General features: G+C 48.1%; 1 protein-coding gene across 3 annotated transcripts in view; it reads right to left on the minus strand.

The window, feature by feature from the left end:
• Positions 1–106: 106 nt before the first annotated feature.
• The window catches only part of PLEKHA2 (pleckstrin homology domain containing A2), a 51,616-nt gene continuing 31,899 nt past the window's right edge, over positions 107–19,823 (minus strand). For all 3 annotated transcript variants that reach the window (XM_072950206.1, XM_072950207.1, XM_072950208.1), the window contains 7 exons: positions 17,374–17,514; positions 16,667–16,813; positions 16,311–16,379; positions 15,879–15,949; positions 12,363–12,426; positions 4,458–4,535; positions 107–4,027 (listed from right to left, as the gene is read on the minus strand). In XM_072950206.1, coding sequence (XP_072806307.1) covers positions 3,665–4,027; positions 4,458–4,535; positions 12,363–12,426; positions 15,879–15,949; positions 16,311–16,379; positions 16,667–16,813; positions 17,374–17,514 — 933 coding nt within the window. In that variant the 3' untranslated portion in view covers positions 107–3,664. The remainder of the gene's footprint in view (positions 4,028–4,457; positions 4,536–12,362; positions 12,427–15,878; positions 15,950–16,310; positions 16,380–16,666; positions 16,814–17,373; positions 17,515–19,823) is intronic.

The raw sequence follows: 19,823 nt of genomic DNA on the forward strand, positions 1-19,823 counted from the left end.
GGGACCTGCCTGCTGAAATACATTAAAACCAATAACGGGGACAGACTGACAAGACACATCACCCACCCACGGACGGAAGGTCAGAGCTGGGAAAACACACACCACATTTCAGTATCTCACATGGTTTTATTACAAAACAAGCAACAAAACAGTTTTAGAAAATTATTTTTTGCTACATACCAATTAGCAGACCACGTAAAATGAGAAGCGTAACAGTTTCCATGCACTCAGCTCAGAGCCTACGGGGAGTGCATTTCACAGCTGAAACACACTGGTTCAAAACAGAGTCATGCCACACCCTCAGAAGCAACCGGGGAAGGGTCAAACAGTAGAGGTTTGGGCCTAATGTCTGCTTTATTCAGATTCGTCCTAGCATGAGTGGCTGTCATTCACTAGCGCAGGCATAACAGAGAAAGAGAAATGGAGTAAGAGAAAAAAAGATTTAATAAACCTGCTCACTTCTGACATGTTCACAGATTATGAAACAAAGCTGATTTGGGAAACCCAGTTTCCAAAATGCTGCTACCCCAATTTGTCTGTTTATCTGGTTAACAGTGGAAATAAACATACCAGGTGCCACTGCTCTCCACTACTGAATCTGCTACCTTATTGGATCTTTTTAGCCCATATCAGAGCCCAGTTAGGTTTGGGTCAAAAAGAAAAAGGAAAAAAAAAGAAAAGTTCTGCTTCAAGGGAACTATGAAGTTGGATTCTTTCTCATGGGAGCTCAGCATTCTACTCAGAAACAGATTTGAAATTCTCATATTTTGACCTGACTCACTTTGCTCGGTGGACACCTTAGTACAATTATGTCGTCTCACTGAATACAAAAGGACAAAACCATGTTCACCAGACATCAGCTGACCGCAAACAGGCAAATCCTTAACTTTCAAGAACGGTGGACAATAATCGTTCAGCTATGGAGAGACACACAAAATACTGTTACACACAGTGGGTCAAGACCACGTCCAATGTCTTATGAAAACGGCACAACTCAGAGAATGTTTTTACTCCACAAAGAAAATGCAGTATCTTTTTTGGTTCTTTTTTTTTTTTTTTAAACACAGATTTATGCCCAAGCCTATGCACTTAACTTACTAACCAATATTGCGTCCCCACCCTGTTCTTTCCATTTGGTTCCATTTTACACATTTAAAACCAGAGGCTCTAGCGGTACAGGCGCCATCTTTGGCTCACACAGGTAGTTACATTAAAAGGTGATGATACGAAATAAACCAGAAGGTAAGAAATACGGACACAAAAAGGAATTCAATTTCAGAATTCAGATGCAGATTTGGGAAGGAGAATGTCTTTCCTTGAAGATAATTATATTTAGCCGGTGTTGGAACTACATTAACAATGTTCTAACTTGGAATTCCCAAATATTTGCCAACTAGAGTCCTTGTTTGCCCTCTACCACGATAATACAATCTGGATTTATAAGTATGTTTAATTTGGTACATTCTCAAAATAGACCTTACTGAATAAGAAACAGATCAGCTTACTATAATGGCCAATTGATTTAGCAATGGTAATTCAGCAGTTTACTTGAAAGAGAGAGAAATGGATAGGTTTTCACAACTTAAACATCAAGAGATGACATCTCTCCATGAGTTAGGGACTGTTTAAATAAATCTCAAAAGTTCCTAATTTACTTTTGGTAGTTCCGTATCACTGACCTAGCCAAAGAATTTTCTGAAGTAAAATTTGAAGATGAAACTAGAGACAAAACAGTTTTAAGAACTGGGAATGGCTTCTTGAAATCAGACCACTTGAAGTATATTGTCTCCCTGACCACTCAGATAAATAATCCCCAAACCACGGATTTCTGAAGATAAAAGTATGCAAGAGGCTGCAGAAAACAGAAAAAGAGAGAGATTGATCAATTGACCAATCGATCCAGGGCAGATTTCCTTTTTTGTATCAATGTTGACACCAGGACCACTCAGACAAACAACTTAAATGAAGGTTTAAGCAGCGCAGTCAAGAAAAGTCCTCAACCTGACACAGACTTCAAGGAGATTCCAGTGCCTGAAAGACACAGAGGATTTTCCTCCAGCCAGTAAGGATTTCCTGATCACATGTTTTTGCCCCTGCATGAGATTTGGGCATAAGCAGGGGAAAGGACTGACTTAGGTAAAAATGCTTCTCCTAATCTCCTCCTCTAGTCACTAATTTTTAATGTAAACACAAAAGTGAATGATCTAGCTGATAAAAAGTTATAGACAGAGGTGAGTTAAGCTCCCTCCCTTCAGGGAACCCCTTCAGGTTCACCACCTAAGCCAGATGGACAGATTCTCCCAGGGACCCTGGAAATATAGAAGACTCCCTTGTCAAACAGAAGAATGTAGCTCCTAAGATGTGGCGTGGGAAATACAATCTATGTTCTTCTCTCCGGGAAGTCTCTAGGCAGCAAAGCACAGCCTCTAAATCAATGTTTCTATGCACAGTTTCTATTTTATTAAAAATATAAATATCTCTCGAGATTATCTTTGTTATCTGTTCGCTGTTAAGTACAGGGGACCTCATCAGATGACAGGTGTGATCATGCAAGTACACAAGGCATCATTCAAAGGGCAACACAGAGCATGGGAAGAAAGCACACCTGGCAGGGTACACACCACACAGCACTGAAAATTAGACTTCCATCGGCCCCTTAAAGAAGGGCTGTGAGGCACAGAGTCAAGGTCATCCGTCTTTGCTAACACAGACCTTTTCTTCTATCTGGAAAACATGGATCAAAACATTTGAGCTGGGTGAACTATAATCCATCTCTTCCCAGCACCGGCTGTAAAGTGACTCTCACATTCTAGAACAGAGATCTGATCTGTCACAGGAGTGAATTATCACACATTCATCAACCCTCCCCATGTTCCAAGTAACCCGGTTATCAAGGGTACTGTCCATTCTGTTCTCTACACTGAACGCTGATATCACGCATCCTTGGGGCCTGACAGAGAAGCTGGGTGGGCGGGTCTGTCTCTCACATCGACAGTATTTAGGGTCAGAGAACGTCCAGAAAAGTAGAGAGTCGTTTCCAAAACTGGCTGATGCGCTGGGGTGGAATCATTCCCCGTACCTTACAAGAGGTCCCTAGGTCTTCCCCTATGGAGGTCCCCTGGGGGGATCAGCCCTGGTCAACATTCTGAGGGACCCCCCTGAGCCCCCAGATTTTAACACCTCCCCTCAGAATGTGTCCCTGTGGAGCTGGAGCCTGGGTCTGCCCCCTCCTCCCCCCTCCCATCAGCTGCACTAGTCACCACCCTCCTCTTCACAGTCAAACGTCAGCCAATAAACAGGAAATAGGATAAAACCAGATGACCAGCCTTAAGATTCTGTGCCTGGCTTGGAAACAAAGGGATAAGACTAAGACAGTGAAATAAAACTTGGTTGGGGATGAGATTGGACTTCCAACCTCCTCTCACCAGGAAGACCTTGGAATAGTCAAGTAAGAGGCACCCTGCTCTCCACTGGGCATACCTACAGGCCTAACCTAGTGACTTTCCCCAAATTAAATACACTGCATTGATATACATATTTTTTAAGCCAGCTGGGCGGGCCCCTCCCACAGAGCTCCCCAGGGACTCGAGCAGGTGGAGAAGCTGCACCGAGGCCCCTTGTCTGAGCTGCCCCCCCACCGACCCTCCCCGGGCACCACGCCTCATCACACGTCAGAGGTCCGTATGCTCGCATCATCCAGGCTGAACACAAACGGCTTCTCCTTGGGGTGCTGGGGCTCAGATCTGTGCCTCATTCGGGAGCTGGGGGACACCCCAGCAGTGCCGCTCTCCCCGGGGCGAGGCGTGAACAAAGAGTCCTCGAGAGTCTCTTCGGCGGGAAGCAGCTTTTCCCCAGCCCGGGGGACAGGCGTCCACGGCTGCCAGGACGAGGCCACGGAGGGGGCCTTGCAGAGGGCCCTTCTCTCCTCCACAGGGGGCCGCCCTCTGCACAAGGCAGAGTTGGGCCCCCCTGCAAGGCTGGAGCTTCCAGAGCGGGTCAAAGAAATGGACCTAGAAAAGGACATTTCCTACACAAATAAAGGAGGAGGGAAAGGACAACATGAGCTTTCCTGATGTTTATACCAAAGCCCCAGGAAGGGCTGCCCCACCCAGCATCACCACCTCCCTGGTCCAGACACTTGTCGACAGAAATCAAACACGGCCCACGGAATCCGCTCCAGATGTGCCAAGGTCTGCCTGGCAGGGAGACGCACCAGACGCATCAGAAGCTCTGGTTCTCTATCCAACCCTACCTCACCTTCTCCGACGACTCAGAGAAACAAAAAATAAAAATCTGTGCCCAAATCAGTCGAAAGAGAAAAACAAGCAAGACAGCACCGGGCTTCAGCTGCATCCAGGGACCGGGCAGCTTGCTCACGTCACCAAATAACACCTGCCCACTCGGGACAACTCACCGCGAGGCTGACGCTGCCTGGGGACAGGAAGGAAGTGACTTACTCTGGGGTGGCACTTGAGGGCCTGGACAGCTGCCCCGATCTCCTTAATCCAGCTGTGCATGTCTTCTGGGCTGTCTGCCTGCAAAACATCCCCCGCCCCGCACTTACAGAGACCCGTCTGGCACTGTGATCTCAGCTGTCACATCTCTGACTCAATTCTGAGTTCATAAAAATCACACCATTAGCACTGGAAGGGATCTCAGAGGTCATTAAGGCCAGTGGCCCTCAGTCTTCTGAGGACATTTTTCCCCCCTGCAGAATCGTATCTGACACCCCATAAATAAAAGGGCTCAAAGTGGAGCCTCTCGGCAGTGGGGCAGAGGTCACAAGGGAGGCAGAGCCTGGAGGCCCATCCCTGTAGAAGCCCCTCACCTCCTGCTTTACAGAAAAGGAAAATGAGGCCCAGAAAACTCTGGATTCCAGGTCTCCTGCTTCCCAGTGCAGCCCATCTTTTCATCCATTTTTCCTCCAGGAACAGGGCTTCTCTCAAAGCACAAGCTAGCCCGGTTTGTCCTGAATCTCGCCCAGACCTCCAGAGTTGTGAGATTTGGAGCACCAAGCTCCCCAGCAGGTAGGGGCACTGCTGAGCCCTTAAGAAGTGCCTCCCCCAGAAATACCGGGCAGCCCCGGAAGGGGGCAGCAGCGGCTCTGTGAAGAAAGGGAGGAAAATCCGAGGCCAAGCCACAGCAGGCCGAGCCCTGGGAATTCTCAGCGTTTTCCAGCTTTACAGAGGCTGAGCTCAAGAGAACCTGGCAAACGTTTGCTGAGGCCTGACTCAGTGTTACACGTGGCATCAGGTACCCGGCACAGCCATGGGACCAAGACTGAATCCTTGACCTCCAGGAGTGTGTGTTTGTTAAGCTCTCTCTGTCCCCCTGCGCCTTCCCTTGACAGTGGAGTGTCACCCAACATCACCAGTATGCATCTGCATGCCTGTGCATGTGTGAATGCAAACATCACGCGCTGGCCTGCAAAATTCTCCACATGTTCCCCTCCCTCTCCCCATCCCTACAATGATTCTTTTTCTTTGCACTGTATCAAGGTAATATATGACCAGGTTTTTTTAAACCCTCAAACTTGCATCCCTACCCCTTTCTGTCACCCCAAACAAACCCTCCTTGGTTAGGTGTGTGCAGGACACTTACAAGGGAAACAGTTTCACACCCTGGCACTGGGCCACAAAGAGCTGCAAGTGCACCTGCCCTCTCACTGCCCTGGACTTTGCCCAGGTACTTGACAACCTGGTGGTTTTCCAAGAAAAAGAAATCCATTCCTCATCTAAAAGGACATCCAGGACAAGGTCTCCAAGATTCCTCCAGAAGGCACTTTACTAGTTATGAGGACTAGCTGTTCCACAAGCAGAACTATTGGGAAAAATTAAATGAACTCATTTAGGTAAAGCAGTTTGAACAGTGCCTACTACACAGAAAGGGCTTCACAAGTATTAGTCATTACTGTTTTATTATTATTATTATATGATATGAGGGACAGAAATGAAGCCTCAAATTCCAATATTATAAATATGTTCCCTGTCTCCTCCCTGGGACTGTTTTTTTTCTTTCATTTTCTTCATTTTTTTTTTCTTTCTGTAGATAATTCTCACCTAAAGGATCAAATTGCTGGGATCAAATAAGATAACATATTTGAGGGAGGAAAAATTCCATATTGGAATTGGAATAAAATGGCAGCAATTAAACTGACCATGAGCAGAAAAGCATTTCTTAGCCATCTTCACAAGAGCCCCGTGATGACAGACCAGGAATCAGTTTCCAGGGCTTTTAAGGTGCTCTGTCTGCTACCCCAGCAAAACACACCCCCCCATGTTAAATGTTACTCCCCCCGCCCAAGCCACAGGCCACCTATCTGACTGCCCTTTAAGACCTCACCAACAAACACATCTTCTCTAGGAGCAATCACACCACAAGCCTAGGGGGCTTCACCCCAGCTCCACTCTGCAAGGAATCCCTGAATCAGAGAAAACCAGGAATCACCTGACTTCCCATCAGCAGATTCAAACACAAGAATCAAAATCCTCTAAAGCTCGTTTCAATCATTTCCAATTGTCTAATAGAAATAAGACTGCTATTCACATCTTTGTGGAGAAACCGCTTTTCATACTTGGGAGTCGTCAGCTCCCAGGGAAATTGCTGGATGAAAGAGGACACATTCTTTTAAGGCTTTTGTTACATGTGGCCAGAGTGATTTCTAGCCAACAATATAAATGTCATTTACCAACTGTGTATATACTATATTTTTTTACATGCACCCTTGTTAGAATTAAATATTGCAATAAAAAAATCTGTGCTAGCAGGGAGGGTATAGCTCACGTGGTAGAGCGTGTGCTTAGCATGCACAAGGTTCTGGGTTCAATCCCCAGTACCTCCTCTAATAAATAAATAAATAAACCGAATTACCTACCGCCCCCTAAAAAACCCCACAGAACAAACAAAAAAATCTGTGCCAATATGAAAGGCAAAATAATTAAATCTCTTTCTTAAAAACATTTAGTAATTGAGATGGAAATTATTTGCTAATTATATTTCTTCCTTGTTTCTTTAATTCCATTTAAGGACATTTTTCGGTCAGATAACCTAGGGAGTTAACCGAGCCATGAGGATAATAAACATGAGGAAACATTATTTTAATGCTTAGTGATGTTTAAAATCTTATCAAATAGAAAAGGAGATATTGATTCCACATGAGAAGAAATAGAATATTATTTTACTGAGATCACAATTAAAACCTCTATTAGTAGTTTTAAGAGCTGGAATCCACTGGCAACAAAAATTCAGTGAAACCTCAAAAACAATATGCAAAAATCATGGTGTATGTGTGTATCTGTCTTTTATGGAAAGCCTGTGCTTAGCTTTCATCAAAAAACTCAAAAATATCTTAAAACCACATCACAAAGGTAGCTTCATGAGCCAAAGGTAAAAAAGAGCTGAAACCCATCAACCCCACAGTGAATTCCTGAGACTTAAAAAAAAAAAAAAAAGCTTGAAACTCAGCAGAACAGAAAGGGAGGTACCAGGCTGACCCTTCCTCTCTTCCCGGTCTGCTTAAGTGTGGGCATATTTCTCGTGCTTGGCTCAAAACAAAAAGAAGGGCTTCTGTCCTTGAGGGCAGTTTTTGAGGTGAGAGGAACAAAGAGTATTAAAATGAGTCACTGCAGTCTGTGGTTTATTGCAGTCCGACAGCTTTCATTGAGTATCTGCCATGAGCCCCGCACCGTAACAGATTCGGTGGTTTCAAGCAATGAATGCGACAGGTCATCAAGGAAAGGCTTCCAGCATGTACTTCTGTTTCCCTCCACTGCAGTCGTCCAAAATGTTAGACAGCTCCTTCCTCATCCTATTCCCAGCCTCTGCAGCCCTCCCTTCCCAACAGCTCATAACCCCTACCCTCTCCCCAAGAACCAGTCCCACCTTTAGACACAGCCCTGCCACATGATTCATCAGCTGTGCACTACATGGTTCTAGGGGATGTCATTCACCTTGTAGTCTAAATTAAAATAAGCACCCCAGGAGTTCTAGCCCAACACTCTGTAATCCATGGGTGAGCCCTCTGTGATTATTCTTACCCTGACATAGCCCCTAGTTCTGACAATCAGGCTTCTGCCAAGTCACCAAAACCAGTCTACACTACATTTCTCATTTTGAGCAACTGATCCTCCTCTTGATAAGCTACTTAATACCCCTGACCCTCTGTGACTGGGAAATGGGGAAACGGTGAACTCTGCTTGCCTTGTATTCCAAAGACTGGAATCTCATTTGGAACCCTTGCCCCAGACTGAGAACCTGCTAACATCACAAACTTAGATACCTGATTACCTCCAGATCTTGGATCTTTGTCACCATGATGACCCATCTACCAACTCACCCAGTTACCTCAAGGTGGTCTCCCGATTCAGAGCCAATCTCCCCTGGCTGCCTATGGTCACACCTGTTACATCTTGGGTTCTGCACTGAGCTTTCTTTCAGTTTTCAAACAACACAAATGAGGTCTTGCTCAAGCATCTGGTACCTCTCAATCAGTACCATAATTCACCAGGTTTATAATCTCAAACAAGTAATTTGCCTTCAGATACTCCAGTTCCTCACCTCTAAAGTGGAGACGATCTCAGAGACAGCTGAGAATTAAGTGAGAATTAAGTCCTGCCTATAAACTGCCTGGCACCGTGCCTGGGACATCGATGTGAGCAGTGATACATAAATGTGACATCTAAAGCCAAGGTGACATAGAGGTAAATGACCAACCCCTAAGTAGCTAGAATCCAGCCCCTTTCTGTCCGCAAGTCTTTCCCTTCTGTCCAAGGAGTTCGTTTTCTCTGCCTGGATCTGCCTGGCTCTCTGGTCGAGCTTTTCCAGACACCAAGGAAACGTGGTTCCTTCAGGCAGATTTACTAAACATCACCTCGGGCAGCGGGTCAGAAGGCCCCTCTGGCGTGGTGGGTAAAATTGCTGACACCACACTGTCTGAGTAGCTACTGTATTGTTTCACCTTCTGCATGAAACATGATTTTTACTTGAAATGAGTAACTGGCAAACTGTCAGTCAAACTTAATCAGACACAGGGGCATGGCCAGCTCTTTCTGAAAAACTAATGCAATGAGCCTGTTACATCAAGGAAAATCAGGCAAGTACTTTTTTTTTTCCTTTTGCATATGATGAAGTTTGAGCTTTCAAAGAAAAAAAAAAAGAGAATTTCAGGAACCTTGTATCCACCTCCATGAGTTTGACAGCTTTTCACAAAGACTTGGTTTGATGTTACCAGTGGTGACATTAATGAATATGATTTTTCTGTATTATCTGATAAAATGTGTCAACATTTAGAAGGTCTGCGCACCTCAGTCCAGACCACTAATTTCCAAATGACCAATGCGTGCAGTTGCAAAATCATGCATCGGTTAAAAAAAAGGATCCATTCAATGTGTAAAACGAACCAATGGATTTCAACCCAAGAGTATGAACGTTTACTGGTGTCAGTTTCCAATTCCACACTGCACCTAAACATTAAGAAACTATTTGTCAAGTTTGGTATAGAATCAAATCATCTGAAAGAGCTATTAAAATATTTCTTTTTTCCAAACACATAACTGGGCAGGGCCAGATTTTCATCATTTTCTTCCATCAAAACAACATATGGCCACAGACCGAATGCAGAAGCAGATAGAAAAGTTCTGCTGACTTCTAAAGAGCTAGTCATTAATGAGGTTTGCAAAAATGTGAGGAAAAAAAAAAACCAACAATGCTCCTCACATTGCTTTTTTGTTTTAGTGATAGTTATTTTTCATAAAATGTTACTTGGGTTCACATTAAGGAGTTTATGGTTGCTGGTTTAAAATGAACAAATACATATTTTTAATGGTTTTTTAATCTCTATTCTTCACCAACTTTCTATTCTCTTTGAGCTGGGTGCCAAACACAGATCCGTCCATTCGCTCATTTATTTCTGCAGGGCGATGCTAAGTGTTCTTTTACCCCAGAAACGTGGGCGCAGATGGCAGAGGAGGGCAGAAGTGATGATGAGGTTCTGGTCAATGTGTGGACACTCGGGCAAAGGATGTCGTGTCATTGGAACATTTTTGGTGGTGGTTGGCATACATGTTTCCCAAATCACTATCTCCAGTGCAAAGCTCTGTTCTACACTCTTACCAGCATAATCGTTCACTTGACAAATATTTACTTGGTAACACCAACGTGTCAGGCACCACCTTAACAAAGGGCCTTCGTAACAGGTCACCCTGGATGTCCCAGAGGCACTCACAACCACCAGTGCGAGGCTTATCTCTGCTCTCAACAATCCCTTCTCCCGTGTGTCCATCCATCACGGTGATCACTGCCTTCAGCCATCCTGAGGACCAAGTCAGATATCTGAGCAGGACCCTCCCCTCCCCTCTCTCCCTTCATCCCACAGCCAGTCAATCCGAAAGTCCCTGAAAGCTTTAAAATCTCCCACTTTTCTCCATCCACCTGAGATCAGGCTGCCTTCATCCCTCACCTAAACTCTTACAATAGACTCTCAACTGCTCTCCTGAGCTCCTGTCTTACCCTTTCCTTGTCTGTCCCCGACCCTGCTCCGGCCAGGACACTCACAGCCAGCGTCCTGTCAAAGGGGCCAGGGCCGAGGTCTGTCCTCTCCACTGTACAGACAGAAAACAAGGCTCTGAAAGTTAAGTCACTTGCCCAAGTGTTATTTTTAGAAGGCAGATCTGATTGGGTCATTTCCCTCCGCCCCCAAACTTAGTTTAACCTCCAGGATAAAATGCAAGCTCGCTGACAAGGCCCACAGGGCCCTGACCCTCCCCATCAGCTCTCCAGCGCCTGGTCGCTCTCTGACCCTCTGATCTGCAGGCTTTTTTGACATTTGCTGTTTGCTGTTCCCTCTGACCCAGGGGCCACTCTCTCCCCAATGGACTCAGATGTGTCTTCCTTCAGGAGGCCTCCCCTGAGTCCCTGAAGTCCCCTTCTTAGGAGTTCCCATGGCAACCGCTACTCACTCTAGGGCGAGCCCTTACCACCTTGGTTTTGGGTTTTGTTTTTTATCTTTTATTCTCCCAATCCCACCCCGTGAGGTTGTTTCATATTTGTAACACACTGAAGTTCACCTGTCAGATTCTGCACGCCATGCTAGGATCACATGACCTCCTAAATGACTTTTTAGATTTGCATCAAGGTTTATGCTACATGCTGTAAAGTTCTGTTTCATGCATCTGCCACTACACTATCATACAGAATAGTTTCACCGCCCTAGAAGCTCCCCTGCGTTCATCTCTCCAACCCGCCCTCCCTCACCTCCTCACACTGTTTTAACTGCCCATTTACTTGACTATCTCCCTCTACAGTTCAGAATCTGTTCCACCGAACACCGCAGTGTCCCCAGGGTGAGGCAATGCCTGGCCCTCTGGGGATGCTCTCCAGATATCTGTTAAATCCAAAAACTAGAAGCTCTCTCTCGTTGCACCCACGGCTCAAATTTTGTGCCTGGATGGCGGTGGAGCAAACTCTTAACACCCCAGCAACACGCTCCATAGCTCTTCCCAGAGGACACGCGCTTGTCTGAATGGAGAGGACCCACAGGTGCGTCAGGCTGCGAGCCTGCCTGCTGGGCTCAGGTTGGGGACCAGTTCTGAGGGAGCTGCTGCCCAAGAAAGGGGGAAAGGGCGACCCCACGAATAGGTAGTGAGTGGGGAGTCCGCCGGGAACCCTGAAAAGCTTTGCTCGGGGAGCCCCACTTTTAAACCATCACCCTCCGTGGTGGTCCTAACGCCAGAAATGCAGCATCATGACGAGGCTGCAGGAATGAGCTGTGCGGACCGCTGGGTGGGCTGGGGAGGGGACTCGGCCTTGAAAGTCTAGACCGTGCTGGAGGCTAGAAATCTGCCTTTCCAGCTCCTATGACTTCAGACGGAGTTGGGAGAACTCCAGAGCTGTGGGTGGAGGGGAGAAGCTTCTGAGAGCTGAACGGTTGGAGCCCAAACAATGGCTTGCTCTGTGCAGCTGGGCCGTGCACCTGCTGTCTGCACAGGGCCCTCTGTGCTCCTGTCCTTCCGCACACAGCGATGTCCACACAGACGGGGCTTATAAATACCCTCCGAAGGAGAAGTGAAACCACTGACCAGTTCTCCTTTTCTCTGCTTAGCTGGCGCCCAGCAGCCGAGAGCAGCTGGTACAAACTCACATTCCCCAGTTTAGTGGCTCGACCCGCTCATTATTTTATGGTTGGGAAGCTCTAGGCAAACATCCTGTTTAGAATAAAATGGGACTCAGACTGATGATCAGGGGCTAAATTTACCACCTAGAAACTTCACACAAAGTAAAAGAGAAAGGCCAAGGGGAAGGCAGGCCTACAAGTCCACCTTCTACAGAAAAGGACCGCCGGCGTCTTCTCGGAAGGAACTTGTTACCTGCACGTAGAAGGTCCTCGAGCTTGTGATTATTTCAAACAGGTTGTCCCTCATTAGGAGATCGCTAGACAGAGAAAGAGAAAGAGAAAGTTACTGGGCATGCTGGTCACAGGCTGAGAACCTGATGTGCCCGACATCAGGCACCCATGTCCCCTCCTGTGAAGGGGGGTCCCCAGCCGTCCCTTCTGCGGCCCCGGCCTCGGAAGACATCACAGGGTCTCCTCCGGCTTCCCTTCCTGGAGAGTCTCAGGTAATTTAACCATCCCTGTGGACACTCCCCTAATGCACACCACCACCAGTTCTAACAAGACAGAGCTCCTTTGCCTCTAAAACCTCTTGCCTCATCTGTACCACACCCCATACTACCTACACAGGTGTGTTTTTTTAGTGGCTAAGATGTGTCAAGTGCTTTGTGAGAAGTACCGCTTTGAGTGTTTCTACTTCAAGGTCAAGTGGACGGAAATTTTAGTGGCATATATATACATATGTATGTGTGTATACACACACATACATATATAAACATTCACACAGTTATATGTCCATTATATCTCAATTCTATATAAATATTTATATATATACATATTTGTTGGAATTTAATGGACATATATAACATTATATTAGTTTCAGGTGTACAACATGACTCCTTATTTGTATATATTGCAAGTGATCGATGGGAGGGAGGGTATAGCTCAGTGGTAGAGTGCATGCTTAGCATACAGAAGGTCCTGGGTTCAATCCCCAGTACCTCTATTTAAAAAAAAAAAAACAAAAAAAAACTAAAAAAAGATCACTGTCTAGTAAGGTCATTACTACACATAGTTACAATTTTTTTTTTCTTGTGATGGGAACGTTGAAGATTCACTCTCTTAGCAACTTTCAGATATACTCTAGTAATGTTAACTAGAGTCACCATGCTGGACACTCCGTCCCCAGGACTTACTTATTTTATAACTGGAGGTCTGTACCTTTCGACCCCCTTCACTCATTCCGATCATCCCCCAACCCCTCGCCTCTGACAACCACCAACATGTTCTTCGTGCTTTGTAATGTGTTATTTCATCCAATCTTCACACCAATCCAATGAGGCAATAAGGCTCAGAGAGGTGACGTGACCTGTCCGTGGAGCCGGAGTAAGTAAACGGCAGGGCCAGGATTTGAAGCCAGGTCTAACCCCAGAGTCCCTTAATTACTCCACCACCAGCAGTTTCCCCTAAGGAACCCAACTCTCTCAGTCTCAGAGCCTTTCTCCACCCACACAGCAACTTCATCAGCTTCCTTAAATTCCTGCTCTCACGAGGGGATGCTAAAGAGGCGAAAGGGCAGGAGGGAGTGGACCACTTTAAGATGCTTCAAATCGGGTGTGAGCTTTGGAAGAGGGATCCTGACTTCCGTAAGGAAGGAGGCAAGAAGCAGCAGACGCTCAGCCACCAACCTCAAGTCACCCGAAATTATTTAGTGTGAAATGCCTGCTCTGTGTATCTGGTCACTGTGGGGAAATACACAGGAGCAAAAAGATCCAATTCCTTCCCCATCAAAGAACATGACAAAGCAAAACTATACAATCAGATGTTGGATGGTGTGTTATTTGCCTAGAGGTGGAAGGATTTTAAGAAAGGGCTGATCCCAGGCAGGGCTGACTTCAGGAATCAGGACTTGGAAGAAAACGGCAGGTGCCTGGCCAGTGACTTGGGCATCCGGACAAAGGAGGAGCCTCAGACTAAAGACTAACATGGGAGGGGATGGATGGCAATCGACGTTCGGACAGACCTGGGACCCAACGCGACTCCACTGGGAAAAGCTATTTTAGGAATACGTTTGAAACTTTGCGAGCTTTGTACTCCGACGGTAAAACAGACACCCAAAGCCCTCCTCTACCAAGCTCACCACCACCAAGGCAACTGGTACAATGAACGTCACAGAGTGGTGGTCATTTGAAAATCATTTCACTAGCTCTTAGAATCACTTTCTGAGTATCTGAGGGGAGATGGCTCTTCTTTCTGGCTAAAAGAGTCTAACCTTTTAAACTATTCATGCACAGACAGTACAATCATGTAGCCAACTGCAGAGGAGGTAAAAGCAAAACAAGGAGGAAATCCCCCGCCTTTTCACATCTACTTCTCAGGATGCATGTTGCAATTCAATTCAATTCAATTCAATTCAATTCAACTCAACAAATGTTAACTGACTATTCAGATGCCCTAAACCCCCATGACCGCACAGCCTCGGGAACCTCCTTCCCCAGGGGTCTTCAACTCCCTTACTCCTTTCACTGGAGTTCAGCCTGACTCTGGCGAAGTGCAAAGAACTCTTAGGACTGAACCTGATCTGGGTTCGCAGAGCTGCCCCAAGATGTTTATCTAGCTGCACAGGCCTCCAGGGTCAGGAAGCCCTGCGAGGACCCCAAGCTCTCCTCCACCCACTGTCACCTCTGGAGCCTGGCTTCTGGAACTTCCCTCTGTAGCTCTGTAGCTTTCACGAATTATAAACTGTCCGTGGGAACTTCCCTAATCTTCCACACTCTGCAACTGCCATTGGCAAGACTCAGGACAGTCCCTGCTTCCCTGGGCCGTGCGGCCCCTTGCTGTCATGAAAGACCCTCCTACACCTTCATGTGATAATAGTCTGCCCGCTGCCAACAGCTTCCCTGGTGACTCTGGCTCTGCCCACACAGTCTGTGGGACGGAGATACAACATACTGTCCCTGCAGACTGAGGGCCGAATGAGAATCTGTTAGATGCCCAGATGCCCTGGGGTTTCTGAAGTTGGGTTCTTGGGGCCCCTGTACTCGTGTTTGAGCTGGGAGAGCCCTGGAAGGGGCCCGGGTTCGAAACTCATAAGACGCACCATGGCACTTGAAAGGTAACCATTTCCTGGTGGAAAAAGGAACACATTAAAAATACTCCCTCTTCCTGCCCAACAGCATTGCTGTGAATCACCCTGGTGTTAAGAAGACATTAGGGACTTTGTCAAAAGGAGGAGAGAAACGGCCTAAGTTCAGGGCAGAGGCACCGGCAAAAGAGGGGTCTGCCCAGAAATGGCGAAAAGCAAGAGACTAGGAGCACAGCCCCCTGAGCCCCAGTCTCCTGAGAGATGAGCGTCTCCCTCTGACACCGGAGAAGACGCTCTCTCCTTTCTTCAGAAAATAGTTTCTCCATCAGAAAACTATTATGGCGGGAGGGTATAGCTCAAGTGGTAGAGCACATGCTTAGCCTGCATGAGGTCCTGGGTTCACTCCCCAGTACCCCCTCTAAAAATAAATAAGTAAACCTAATTACCCCTCCAAAACAAAATTAAAAAAAAATCTATGACAGACGCTCATGTTCGCAGGAGTGAGAGTAAAGGGACATAAGAGGGGTATTTTGCTCAGCTTGGATGCAGAGTGTCAGCTGCACGATGCCAGCAAGAAGACAACGTCCCGCTCTTGGAGGAAGACTCTGAAAGGCAGCCTCAGGAGGGTAGTAACTGAAGAAGGGCACGGGGGATTCGGATCACAGAAGAATGTGCAGAGACAATTACCCAGACTTGACCAGACACTCATGGGTCTTGAGAACATCCTTGAGGAATATGGTCCGCAGTGGTTCTCGGTCCTGTGGGAGAAACGGAGAGAGGGTGACTGAGGCTGTCAGCCCAGACCAAGGGGCCCAAACGCCTCCCTCCTCAGGGATGATTGGCCAAAACCAGGTCACAAGCAAGACAAGGTCTCAGAATAATTGAGAGGGGGGAAAAAAATCTAATACGGTGCTCTGTGGCTCTGACCACCGAGGCAAGGAGGAAGTGAAGGCCACTTTCACGTGGCGGTGAAGATGCCCACACAGGACGGGTGGAGGTAGGACACAGGCACTCTGCAGGCTGCGTGCCCACCTCTCGGCTCAGACACGCACGCGGGGGTGTGAGTCACGCGCCTCTCCCCTCCACCGCCTCCCAGGAGGCCCCAGGGTGACTACCCACCTGCTCACACTTGAAGTAGCAGATGGTAAAGTCATCGAGCGCAAAGAAGCGCCGTTTCCAGCTCTTCCGCTGAAATAAAGGGTAAAAAGCAGGGCTTCAGAAGAGATCTCAGCAGTGGGGGGGTCGCTCAGGGTTGGGGGGTATGGCCAGGACTCCTTCCTATTCAGCAACACCTGGGAGCTGAAGCTGCGGGCGGGGGGAGCGGGGTGGGGGGTGTCCTATTCCAAACCTCTCCCAGGTTTGGGCGCGGCTGGCTCCATGCTCCTCCGTGCAAACCACCCTCCCCTCTGCCTCGCGCACACTCACGGGCTCCCAGGGTCCCGGGAACCCCCTCCCGCCCGGACACTGACGCTCACCACGTTCCCTTGCTTCACACAGTAGCCGCTCTTAATGAGGGGAGGCCCGGGGGGCGCACGGCAGCCCGTCGTGGGGATGTAACTCTGAGACCTTCGGAGGATGGCGTGGGAGCCGGGCTCGCTCCCCTCCTGCCCATCCCCACCGTTCTGCGAAGAAACAGGGGCAGGGTTAGCGAGCCACGCCCCCTGCCCCGCCCCACCCCTCTGGCCAATCATCTCTAGCCTCCCGGCCCTACGGCACTCAAATCAGAAATAAACAAGAAAATAAGCATTTGCTTCGCTTCCGTCACGCACTGTACTGGGAGCTCTCACAGAACAAGTACGGGGAGGTTGGGCGGACCCAGGATAAAAGGACAGAGACTGGAGAATGCAAACCGCAAGAGGGGATAAGCACCCCGACGGGAGGAGGGACAGTGGGCCTGTTTCCAGCCGCCCTCGGCCCCACTTCCTCTGGGGTTTACAAGTGTCAGCCTCCCACGTGTGGTGCAGAGGAGTACCGGCCACAGCTTCAGGGCGCGGTGGCCTCGAATTTCTGCTCTGCTGTTACTCACGCCCACCCCTGCCCTGGATTTTCTTGACCACTCCATGTGCACTGGCTCCCCCACCCCACCCCAACTCTCCCCTCAGTCCAGTCCTCTTGTCACGTGACTGGCACACCACGGACACCACCGAACCCCACGACCCCCTGGCAGCCCCAGGCCCAGCACCTGGTTGATGGGCGTGTGCACCACCACCCCTCCGATGATCTCAGTCTTGTAGGCCACCTGTGGCTTCTTCTCCAGGGCCGGAGGAACTGCTAGGCTTTTGAGAACTTCAGTCGTCAGGGGCAGGTTCCCAGCTTTGGGTACCTGGAAGAATGACAGCATGGTTAACAGGCTTAGGAAAAGCAGCGAGCCGCAGCAGGAGAGGGTGTGGGGAGGAAATCTAAGGTATCCAGTTACAGGAAGACGTCCTTCTCTCCACTGCCCTTCCGTCCATCCAAACCTGGATGTGATGAAGTCTGCAAGCCAACAAATGTATTGAGCACCTACTGCGAGAACGCCCGTGTCTGGCTAGAGACCAAAGATAAAACGGCAAACATAGACCCTGCCCTCACGCCATGTACACGCTGATAGGGGAAAGTGGCAAAAATCACAGGGCAAGACTAACAATCAGAGTAATGACAAAGCGTGGCGAGTGCCATGAAGACAATAACCAGGAGCTGAGAGAGACTGCGGCAGCGGAACTACTTGAAATGAGTGGCCGGTGTGGCTGGTGTGGTTGGCGTGGCTGGAGGAGGTCTCTAGGGGAGATGGTAAACAGTAATGTGGAGGATAAAAAGGAGGCAGGAATGTAAAGTTGGGAGAAAGCACGCTAGGGAGGAGGTCAGATGCGTGTGGTGTACCGTACAGGAGTCGGAGAGCATGAGTCCTGGGGCCCGACCTGTCACTAACTGAGGGACATAATCATGGTGTTGTCCTGGTCAACAAATGACAGAGAATATAAATTTTAAAACTTTAGGAGCACAGATAAAAATACAAAAGTATTTTAAGAACAAAATACTCTAAGTAACCTTTTACAAACGGTGCTACCACTTAACGTACGTAGCTCTCTCTGCAGAATGAGTTGTCTTTGCTCCGCTCCTTGGTGGAGATGGAGCAACACGGCCGATAAAGAGTCACAGAAGTCTTAGGGTGAGTTTGAGACCACAAGTTGCAAACTGGTGGCTCAAAGGCAGACTTTGCCCCAACTGCGTTTTATTTGTCCCATCCAGTGTGTGTTTCAATCTGCAGTTAAAATCTGGGATATTTCATATATAAATCCTGATTTTCAACTGTGCCATACTTCACTCTTCAAAAAGGGAATAGATCCTTCAGTTTGCCACAGTCTGACCATCCTCCCAACCCGAAGCTGTGTGTCAGGTACCATTTATCCTCATTCACGTCACCACTTTTCTTCCTCCTTGTCCATTTCTCATTTATTCTGGAAACGCTGATGAAATCTTTCACCACAAGAGAGGCCCAAAAGCAATCCAGTCATTTGCCCAAAGCCATGATTAACACCTGAACAGAGACCAGACTGTCAGGCCAGAAATCTACCCTCTCCTTTCCTTCTGGCTGGAAAACAACAGCGACTTGATTCATTGCTTTGGGCATCCGTTCAGTTCCAGGCAAAGTACACATCTGTTTACCAAGTTCTCTCTCATCTCAGGCCATCTTACCAGATGGGCACTCTTTTCTCCATTTCGTAGATGAGGTAAACTAAAGCTCACTAAAACGAAGCAACTGCCTCACTGCTAAGCACCACTGCCTACCTACCTACCTGGTCCACCCTTTCCAATTTCTCTGCGTTTGGCTCTGGTGTGATGAAATTCTTTAGGGAAGTGGAGCAGGTATGGGATGGCTAGTGATATCACCATGGAACAGCACAACAGCCCCCAAAGGAATTCCTGAAATTCAGCAAAGAAGGAGGGAGGTTCACAGTGGCCAGAAAAGGACTCACGGAAGCTGGGCTGTTGCATTGCCCCCTCAACCCTGTCAGCCTACCCCAAGGACCGCTGGGGGTCCCCGTTCACACCCCTGCACTGTGGGCTGCCTCTGACCAACCCGGAGCCCATTCACAGCCATTTCCACTTCCGGAGACTCTGAATCAGCCTGTGGAGGACAAACTCCCCAAAAACTATGGTCCAGAGCTTGAAAACAAGGTCATCCCCTTGGCTTGTCCACCTCCCAGAGGCCAGATGAAAGGTGGGCACTCTACACACGACACTGTGGAGGGCTCTCTGATGGGGGCAGTCCACGGGGCGGTCCACGGGGAGCCCCCATTTGCAATGCGAAATGATATTTGCAAGGACTTGTCTACAAGGAGTAACCCAACTTGGGAGGGAAGGGAAAGCTGTAATTTACTCATACGGCCCAATTTTCAATCCTTCTGAAAAAAGGCAGTGAGTTGAATAATGTGTCCCCGCCAAACTGTCCACCCACAACCTCAGAAACATGACTTTATGTGGAAACAGGGTCTTGGCAGATGTCATTAAATTAAGATGAAGTCACACTGGTTTAGGGAGGGCCCTGAGCCCAAGGGCTGATGATCTCATAAGAAGAGGAGAGTCGCACGGACACGCAGGCCGCACAGTGATGGAGGCAGACGGAGGGATGCGGCCACGGGCAGGGAACAC

The sequence above is a fragment of the Vicugna pacos genome, chromosome 26 (genome assembly GCF_048564905.1).
Source record: "Vicugna pacos chromosome 26, VicPac4, whole genome shotgun sequence".
Lineage (NCBI taxonomy): Eukaryota > Metazoa > Chordata > Mammalia > Artiodactyla > Camelidae > Vicugna > Vicugna pacos.